General features: G+C 43.1%; 1 protein-coding gene across 1 annotated transcript in view; it reads right to left on the reverse strand.

The window, feature by feature from the left end:
• Positions 1-307: 307 nt before the first annotated feature.
• CAMLG (calcium modulating ligand) overlaps positions 308-10,465 on the reverse strand; it is a 14,725-nt gene continuing 4,567 nt past the window's right edge. The window contains exons 3-4 of the mRNA XM_017871951.1: positions 6,704-6,769; positions 308-938 (exon numbers count right to left, since the gene is read on the reverse strand). Of these exons, the coding sequence (XP_017727440.1) occupies positions 747-938; positions 6,704-6,769 (258 nt within the window). The 3' untranslated portion in view covers positions 308-746. The remainder of the gene's footprint in view (positions 939-6,703; positions 6,770-10,465) is intronic.

The raw sequence follows: 10,465 nt of genomic DNA on the forward strand, positions 1-10,465 counted from the left end.
CTCCATCTCAAAAAAATAAAACGATGTTTATAGTAACTCATTTAGACCATATTTGGGGAAAAGGACATCTATACTATTGGGTTGCTTGCCTCAATTCTTCACATCCCATTTTGTTTTGTTTGCTTAAAACATACTTCTAAAAGTGAAAACTCAAAAGCAAAAGTTCCAATTCTGAATTTGGTATACAGCAATAAAATTTTATAAATACCTTCCAATTTCACATGTATGAATCATTTCTTTGATTAAATCCTTGTGCTGGAGTAAAATTAAGATCCTAACTCAACAAGAAAAGTTACAATGTGCAGACTTAACATTAGACAATTCAGTTTCTTTCATTTTATTTTCAGATGACTTCATTTCTCAGGACAGAATGACACAAATACAAGCAGTCTCTAGGGCTGGCTGAGACTACGTTTATCTGTTCTCCTAAAAGCTCTAGTTCAGCTCCCAAAAGAAGAATTACAAATCTGAGAAGTTAGAGGAAAGGTACAGAATAAGGATTCTGATTAAACAAGAAAAAATCAATTAATGACATTGGTACTCTGTTCTTCATATCAGTAATAATACAAACTCAGCCCTTTTAAATCAGAGCATCTGCCATTCTATTTCTAATAAAGTAGTTTTGCTACCTTTAAAGTAAAAGAATTACATGAAGGTGTAAACCAATTTGCCTCCTTTAGAGACACTGCAATATAAAAGAGGATTTTTTTTTTTTTTTAAGCTTCTCCTTCTCAGTTCTGCAGGCTTCATGGTACTTCAGAGCCCCAATAATCAAGCAGTTCATGACAAAAGATAAAGGTGAAAAAGTAGACACAGAGATCTGTGAAGACTTCGCCCATTTTGCTATAGGTATCCATTGATCGATTTATCACTTCAGCAGGAATTCCCGATAATAGAAGTGCAGCTGTTAGTACTGTTGTCTTTATCTTCTTTTCACTCTGTGTAGAGAAAGACTCAAATTAATCTTCAAAGTTTCAGCAGACTACATAAGCTCTATACAATCATGATCAATACTGCTATTTTCAACCTAAATGATTTTTTTTTTTTTTTTTTTTTGAGACGGAGTCTCGCTCTGTCGCCCAGGCTGCAGTGCAGTGGCCAGATCTCAGCTCATTGCAAGCTCCGCCTCCCGGGTTTACGCCATTCTCCTGCCTCAGCCTCCTGAGTAGCTGGGACTACAGGCGCCCGCCACCTCGCCCGGCTAGTTTTTTTTTTTTTTTGTATTTTTTAGTAGAGACGGGGTTTCACCGTGTTAGCCAGGATGGTCTCGATCTCCTGACCTTGTGATCCGCCCGTCTCGGCCTCCCAAAGTGCTAGGATTACAGGCTTGAGCCACCGCGCCCGGCCTCAACCTAAATGATTTAAAAACTGTTAATGATGTTTTAAAACTATCAGTAATATACCAACATTTACTGAGCACATAATATGTAAATCATCAAACTGCTAGGCAATAGCAGATTATCAGTCTTGCTTTTTTTTTTTGAGACAGAGTCTTGCTGTGTCGCCCAGGCTGGAGTGCAATGGCTCGATCTCGGCTCACTGCAACCTCCGCCTCCCGGGTTCAAGTGATTCTCCTGCCTCTGCTTCCCGAGTAACTGGGATTACAGGCGCTTAACACCACGCCCGGCTAATTTTCGTATTTTTAGTAGAGACACCTCAGCCTCTCGAGTAGGTGGGACCACAGGTGCACGCTCAGCTAATTTTTTTTTTTTTTGAGACGGAGTCTCGCTCTGTCGCCCAGGCTGGAGTGCAGTGGCGCGATCTCGGCTCACTGCAGGTTCCACCTCCTGGGTTCATGCCATTCTCCTGCCTCAGCCTCCCAAGTAGCTGTGACTACAGGCGCCCGCCACCATGCCCGGCTAATTTTTTATACTTTTAGTAGAGACAGGGTTTCACCATGTTAGCCAGGATGGTCTCGATCTCCTGACCTCATGATCCGCCCGCCTCAGCCTCCCAAAGTGCTGGAATTACAGACGTGAGCCACCACGCCTGGCTGCTAATTTTTATATCTGTTGTAGAAACAGTCTCCCTGTTTCCCAGGGTTGTCTTAAACTCGTAAGCTGAAGCCATCAGCCAGCCTCAGCCTCCCAAAGTGCTGGGATTAGAGACTGCACTTGGCCTGAAGGCCTGTTTTTAATTCTACTTCCCCTGAAGTTCTCCTTGTGCTTTATTTACATAAAACAGTGGAGTAATTTATATCTCCTGTGAGCTCCTACCTCACACATTATCCATGTCAGTCATTTAGCAGTTATTTATGTCTTGTCTAGTAATATTTTTCTTGTTTTTATATTGTACTGTTGTATATATAATAAATTATTATTTATGGCATGCTTCCAAGATGACACTTTTAAAAAACTTTTAATAGCAAGACTGGGCTGGGCGCAGTGGCTCACACTTGTAATCCTGACACTTTGGGAGGCCAAGGCGGGCAAATCACGAGGTCAGGAGATTGAGACCAGCCTGACCAACATGGTGAAACCCCGTCTCTACTAAAAATACAAAAAACAGCCGGGCATGGTGGTGGGTGCCTGTAGTCCCAGCTACTCAGGAGCCTGAGGCAGGAGAACTGCCTGAATCCACAAGGTGGAGGTTGCAGTGAGCCGAGATTGTGCCACTGAACTCCAGTGTGGGCGACAGAGCGAGACTCCCTCTAAAAAAAAAAAAAGCTGAATTTTCTTTATTATCACAAAATCCAATCATATGGTTTAAAATTTTTTTAAATATAAAAACCTATAGTTACCTAAGAGAAATGAAAGTTTATGCTCACAAAAAGCCTCATACAAGGAAGCTCTTAGTCATAATAACCCAAAACTGAAAACAACCAAGATGTCTATCTACAGGAGACTAGATAAATGGATATAGTCATACAATGGAGTATTATTGAGCCAAGAAAAAAAAATTAACTACTGATTTATCCAACAACATGGATAAATCTCAAAAATATCATGCAGAATAAAAGGCATGCAGAAAAAAGTAAAATCAAGAATGATCCCACTTATATGAATTACTATGCCAGACACAACTAATCTATGGTGGGAAAAAGATCTTTGGGGTATAGGGACTGGGACTGCCTGGAAAGGAGCATGAAGGAAACTCTTGGGGTGACAGCAAAGTTATAAACCTTGAAAGAGGTATGGGTTTCACAGGATGTCAAACGTATCAAATGGTACAATTAAGAAGAGCATTTCAAACAATCAATTAATTATGCTGGTACCCTAGTCTTCATTTAGAACTTTTTTTTTTTCCTTTTTTTTGAGACGTAGTCTCGCTCTGTCACCCAGGCTGGAGTGCAATGGCAGGATCTCGGCCCACCGCCACCTCCACCTTCTGGGTTCAAGTGATTCTCCCACCTCAGCCTCCCCAGTAGCTGGGATTATAGGTACCCACCATCATGCCTGGCAAATTTTTGTAGAGATGGGGTTTCACCATGTTGGCCAGGCTGGTCTTGAACTCCTGACTTCAGGTGACCTGCCCATCTCGGCCTCCCAAAGTGCTGGGATTATAGGCATGAACCACTGTGCCCGGCCTCAGAACTAATTTTACCTTAAAATTTTACCTAAAAAAGGCTGGGCGCGGTGGCTCACACCTGTAATCGCAGCACTTTGGGAGGCGGAGGTGGGCGAATCACAAGTTCAAGAGATAGAGATCACAGACCAGCTGGGCGCAGTGGCTCATGCCTGTAATTACAGCACTTTGGGAGGCTGAGGTGGGCAGATCACGAGGTCAGGAGATCAGGACTGTCTTGGCCAACATGGTGAAACCCCATCTCTACTAAAATACAAAAAAATTAGCTGGGTGTGCTGGCATGTGCCTGTAATCCCAGCTACTTGGGAGGCTGAGGCAGGGGAATCGCTTGAACCTAGGACGCAGAGGTTGCAGTGAGCAAGATCATGCTATTGCACTCCAGTCTGGCCGAAGAGCAAGACTCCATCTCAAAAAAAAAAAGAGAGAGAGACCATCTGCTCAACATGGTGAAACCCTGTCTCTACTAAAAATGCAAAAATTAGCTGGGCTTCGTGGCGCGTGCCTGTAGTCCCAGCTATTTGGGAGGCTGAGGTGGGAGAATCGCTTGAACCTGGGAGGCAGAGGTTGCAGTGAGTCAAGATTGTGCCCACTGCACTCTAGCCTGGTAACAAAGCGAGACATCTAAAAAAAAATAACCTTAAAACAGTAAATTGTAAGTTAATGTTATGTAAGAGGGGTGAGGTATACCGATGTGTACACCTACAACATACTTTGAAATGCATCAAGAAAAATTTGATGGAAAAACTTTACAGAGATTATCTTGGGTTTGAAAAATAAGAATCTGATAGATACGTAATATAATAAGATGCTACTTATAGAATCTAGGTGGTAGGTATTATATAAATGGGTGTTCACAGCACAATTCTTTCAACTTTTGTGTTTATTTATTTTTGAGACAGTCTTGCTCTGTCGCCCCGGAGTGCAGTGGCACTATCTTGGCTCACTGTAACTTCTGCCACCCGGGTTCCAGCAATTCTCCTGCCTCAGACTTCAAGTAGCTGGGATTACAGGTCTGTACCACCATGCCAAGCTAATTTTTGTATTTTCAGTAGACATACGGTTTCACTATGTTGGCCAGGCTGGTCAAGAACTCCCAGCCTCAGGTGATCTGCCCACCATGGTCTTCCAAAGTGCTGGTATTACAGGTGTGAGGCACCACACCCAGCCAACTTTTGTGTTTAAAAACTGCTATAACAGGCCAGGTGTGGTAGCTCATGCCTGTAATCCCTGCACTTTGGAAGGCCCAGGTGGGCAGATCACCTGAGGCTGGGAGTTCCTGACCAGCCTGACCAACACAGTGATACCCCATCTACTAAAAATACAAAAATTAGGTGGGTGTGGTCACTCACACCTGTAGTCACAGCTACTTGGGAGGCTGACGCAGGAGAATGAACAGAGGCTGCAGTGAGCTGAGATTGTACCCTGCACTCCAGCCTGGGCGACAGAGTGAGACTCTGTCTCAAAAACAAACAAGCAAAAAAACCCTGCTATAACAAAATGCTGTTATGTTGGGAGAATATAGAAAGTCTCCCTTTTCTCTCTTCCATTTACATAGTACCCATATATACATCTCTATCACACACATAAGTACTGTTAATAATTTCATGTATATTATTTGTTTGTTTATGCATATATAAGCAAAATCAAATAATACATTTTTTCTTTTCAAAAAAAAAATTAGTATAGATTCTGTTCTGAATTTTTCTTCTCTTAATATTTCTTGGAGAGTTTACCATTATCAGTACATTGAGAGCATCTTCATTCTGAATAGATATAATTTTTTTTTTTTTTTTTGAGACGGAGTTTTGTTCTTTGTTGCCCAGGCTGAAGTGCAATGGCGCAATCGTGGCTCACCGCAACCTCTGCCTCCCGGGTTCAAGTGATTCTCCTGCCTTGCCTCCCAAGTAGCTGGGATTACAGGCGCCCACAACCACACCTAGGTAATTTTTATATTTTTAGTAGAGACGGAGTTTTGCCATGTTGGCCAGGCTGGTCTCGAACTCCTGACCTCAGGTGATCCACCCGCCTCAGCCTCCCAAAGTGCTGGGATTAGGGCATGAGCCACCACGCCCAGCCTCAAAGGTGAATTTCTAAACAAATGCTTCAATTAAAATTACAATGTTATTCACTCTTTTACTTCTTGTATTTGACCTATTTGACCCTTCAAAAATACAAATGCTTCAAATCCATTAAAATCATACACAGGTCTGTCAGCCCGTTAAATATAACACGTAAACAGCCAGGTAGCCATTTTTTCAGCAAAAAGCTCCCACAAAACTTGATCACACTAGTTAGGCTATCGCCTATGTCAGGCAAGCCAAGCCTCATAAAACTGTATATATCCTTAGTCAAGCAGGCCAGGTAAACAATGATCTCAACATCATTCTGTTCTGTAATATTGGTCACATATTTATTGCAAATATCAGGCCCTCAACACTGGAGATAAAGTGCGCTGCTATTAAGTGTCCAATATGAAGTACAATGAGATAATCAAATCCGTTTTTAAATTAATTTCCTTTATTACAGACAAAATGAATTACTAAATTTACTAATTAAATTTAATACTTTTCTTAAACAAGTACTATTCACACTCTTTCATGAAGGACCTCAATTCACCGTAGACCAATATTTTTGTAAAACAGAATAACAATGTTATGGCAATGTCAAATTGCTATAAAAGTTTCCAATTACTTTTTTTTTTTTTGAGACAAAGTCTCACTCTGTCGCCCAGGCTGGAGTAGTGCAGTGGCACAATCTTGGCTCACTGCAACCTCTGACTCCTGGGTTGGAGCAATTCTCCTGCCTCAGCCTCCTGAGGAGCTGGAATTACAGGTGTGCGCCACCATACCTGGCTGATTTTTGTATTTTTAGTAGAGATGGAGTTTCACCATGTTGGCCAGGCTGGTCTTGAACTCCTGACCTCAGGTGATCCACCCACCTCAGCCTCTCAGAGTGTGGGTATTACAGGCGTGAACGACCGCGCCCGGCCAATTACTCATTTTTTGAATTTAATGCATCACAAACACAAACACATAGTTTAGAGATAAGTGGGCAAACCACACTTTGAGTAGCACTGAATCAGACCGTAAGTAGGACTAACATTTTTAAGTTCCTTCAATTAGCTAGTCATAAATCAATCCAAACACATCATCAAAATTTAGAAAAAAAATTAACTTACCTTGGGAAAATATTTGTATAATCCCATGTACGCAAGTTGCAAAGTAAGAAATGGAGCAAATATGGACTGTGAAGATAGAAGATAAAATTAAATATTTCCAACATAATCATTCAAATTACAATAAATCAAACAGCAGCTATAAAATTCCAAGCACAAGCTGTAAAAAAATTGTTATTATTATTTTTTGAGACAGAGTCTTCCTCTGTCACCCAGTCTGAGTGCAGTGGCACGATCTTGGTTCACAGCAACATCCACCTCCCAGGTTCAAGTGATGCTGGTGCCTCAGCCTTCCAAGTAGATGGGGTTACAAGCGCCTGCCACCACGCCTGGCTAATTTTTGTATTTTTTTTTTTTTGTAGAGACAGGGTTTCACCATGTTGGCCAGGATGGTCTAGAACTCCTGACCTCATGTGATCAACCCACCTCAGACTCCCAACATGCTGGGATTACAGGTGTGAGTCACCTCGCCTGGCAATTACTTTTTTTTTTTTTTGAGACGGAGTCTCCCTCTGTCGCCCAGGCTGGAGTGCAGTGGCCGGATCTCAGCTCACTGCAAGCTCCGCCTCCCGGGTTTACGCCATTCTCCTGCCTCAGCCTCCCGAGTAGCTGGGACTACAGGCGCCCGGCACTTCGCCCGGCTAGTTTTTTGTATTTTTTAGTAGAGACGGAGTTTCACCGTGTTAGCCAGAATGGTCTTGATCTCCTGACCTTGTGATCCATCCGTCTCGGCCTCCCAAAGTGCTGGTACTTTTTTTTTTTAAGACGGAGTCTTGTTCTGTCACCCAGGCTGGAGTGCAGTGATGCAATCTCGGCTCACTGTGACCTCTGCCTCCTGGGTCCAAGCAATTCTCCTGCCTCAGTCTCCCAAAAAATAGTAATTTTAATGGTTAAAAGTAATCTTGTTTCTGCAGAAGGGTGAAGAAAATAAAAGATTTGATTTCCTAACATAAAATATGTTTCTCAGGTCACACAATTCTTTCACATTCTTTTAATGTCCCCAAAACTGTCTTCTCTCATAAAAACTTATCTTTTAAATTATTTAAAGTATTAAATGATGACAGATGTTTAACACATCATGCAGTAACATCTCCGTCACGCAGAGGGAATTAATTGACATCCAGGAAGCACACAGACAAGGCCCAGCACTCAAAATAGATGGCATTCTTCCAGCTATGCAGAAGGCTGAGGCAGGAGGACTGCTTGAGCCCAGAAGTTCTAGTCCAGCCTGGGACCCACAGCAAGATCCTATCTCTAAAACGTTTTAAACAACAACAACAAAACTAAATGCTTGGCTGGGCAAGGTGGCTCATGCCTGTAATCCCAGCACTTTGGGAGGCAGAGGTGGGCAGATCACGAGGTCAAGAGATCGAGACGACCATCCTGGCCAACAAGGTGAAGCCCTGTCTCTACTAAAAAATTAGCTGGGCATGGTGGTGCATGCCTGTGGTCCCAGCTATTCAGGAGGCTGAGGCAGGAGAATCACCTGAACCCGGGAGGCAGAGGCTGCAGTGAGCTGAGATCGCACCATTGCACTCCAGCCTGGTAACACAGCGAGATTCTGTCTCAAAAAAAAAAAAAAAAAAAAAAAAAAAAAAAAAAAAAAAAAAACCTAAATGCTATTCATTCCTCAGACTTCAAGGCAGGGAATCAACGCATATAGTTACCATCCGTCATTCTCCCATGGCAAGCTATTCTTATTATAGATAAAATCGCTTGGTCAACAAAACAGAAAAGATCAAAATAACATTCACACAATTACTTCCTTTTTTGAGACAGAGTCTCACTCTGTTGTCCAGGCTGGAGTGCATGGCATGACCTCAGCTCAATGCATCCTCCGCCTCCTGGGTTCAAGCAATTCTCCTGTCTCAGCCTCCCAAGTAGCTGGGACTACAGACACCTGCCACCCTGCCTAGATAATTTTTGTTTTAGCAGAGACAGGGTTTCACCATATTGGTCAGGCTAGTCTCAAACTCCTGACCTCAGGTGATACACTCACCTCGGCCTTCCAAAGCGCTGGGATTACAGGCGTGAGCCACTGCGCCCGGCCCCTCATAACTACTTTTAAAATGAAACTATTAAGAAGGGAGTGAAGGAGCAAACATTACTAGATGGCAGTATGGTGACAGCAGTAAGAAACAGTTGAAACTCTGATAGCAACAAAACCCAGAAAACCAAAACAAAAAAACTCACACAAAAATAGGACATAACATTAAAAGCATGAAAGCACAGAGCCCTTCAGATAGAGACAAAAAAGAGATAGGCAGCTCATTAAATGCTGAAAGCATCACCGATCTTTGCATTATAGCAAACTATGTTGACAAGTTATCATCAAGGAAAAACAAATAGAATCTGTTCAACAGATTCTATTTATGAAAACATCTGCATAAAAATAGATTTGAGGCCGGGCGCGGTGGCTCACGCCTGTAATCCCAGCACTTTGGGAGGCTGAGGTCGGCGGATCACGAGGTCACGACATCGAGACCATCCTGGCTAACACGATGAAACCCCGTCTCCACTAAAAATACAAAAAATTAGCCGTGCATGGTGGCACGTGCCTGTAGTCCCAGCTACTTGGGAGGCTAAGGCAGGAGAATCGCTTGAACCCAGGAGGTGGACATTGCAGTGAGCCGAGATCGCACCACTGCACTCCAGCCTGGGCGACAGAAACTCCATCTCAAAAAAAAAAAGATTAAAAAAAAACTGTTTTGCTTAATTATATAAACTTTAATTATCTGGATAATTTATTTATGTGCCTGGTACATATACCTAAAATGTCTACTGAATGTAAAAACCTCAGCGCAAGACACTGAACTATGAGCTATGCTTTTCTGCGTTCTTCAATATATTGTAAAACAAAATGACCACATCATGGTATAACCAAAATGGACTCATTATGACACTACATTAAGAAATGCTGAAATGGGCGGGGCGCGGTGGCTCAAGCCTGTAATCCCAGCACTTTGCAAGGCCGAGACGGGCGGATCACGAAGTCAGGAGATCGAGACCATCCTGGCTAACACCGTGAAACCCCGTCTCTACTAAAAAAAAATACAAAAAATTAGCCGGGCATGGATGGTGGCGGGCGCCTGTAGCCCCAGCTACTCGGGAGGCTGAGGCAGGAGAATGGCGTAAACCCGGGAGGCGGAGCTTGCAGTGAGCTGAGATCCGGCCACTGCACTCCAGCCTGGGCGACAGAGCCAGACTCCGTCTCAAAAAAAAACAAAAAGAAATGCTGAAATGTCTTCTGAACCACAGGAAAATTACCTCATATTCAGGACCACAGGAACTGCATTTTACTATTTCAAATTATTTGAAAATTGATAATATACAGTATATATATGTAAAGCACTTAACCCTTTGGTTAAAGAATGAAACTGCCAAGGTTTAATCCCAGCATCACTTAGTAGCTGTGTGACCTTCGGCAAATGATTTAACCTCTGAGTCTTCATTTCCCAATGGATTCAAATAATACCAAGTTCATAAGAATGAGGATTAGGGCCGGGCGCGGTGGCTCAAGCCTGTAATCCCAGCACTTTGGGAGGCCGAGACGGGCGGATCACGAGGTCAGGAGATCGAGACCATCCTGGCTAACACCGTGAAACCCCGTCTCTACTAAAAAAAATACAAAAAACTAGCCGGGCGACGTGGCGGGTGCCTGTAGTAGGCCCAGCTACTCGGGAGGCTGAGGCAGGAGAATGGCGTAAACCCGGGAGGCGGAGCTTGCAGTGAGCTGAGATCCGGCCACTGCACTCCAGCCTGGGT

The sequence above is a fragment of the Rhinopithecus bieti genome, unplaced genomic scaffold (assembly GCF_001698545.2).
Source record: "Rhinopithecus bieti isolate Rb0 unplaced genomic scaffold, ASM169854v2 scaffold_5889, whole genome shotgun sequence".
Lineage (NCBI taxonomy): Eukaryota > Metazoa > Chordata > Mammalia > Primates > Cercopithecidae > Rhinopithecus > Rhinopithecus bieti.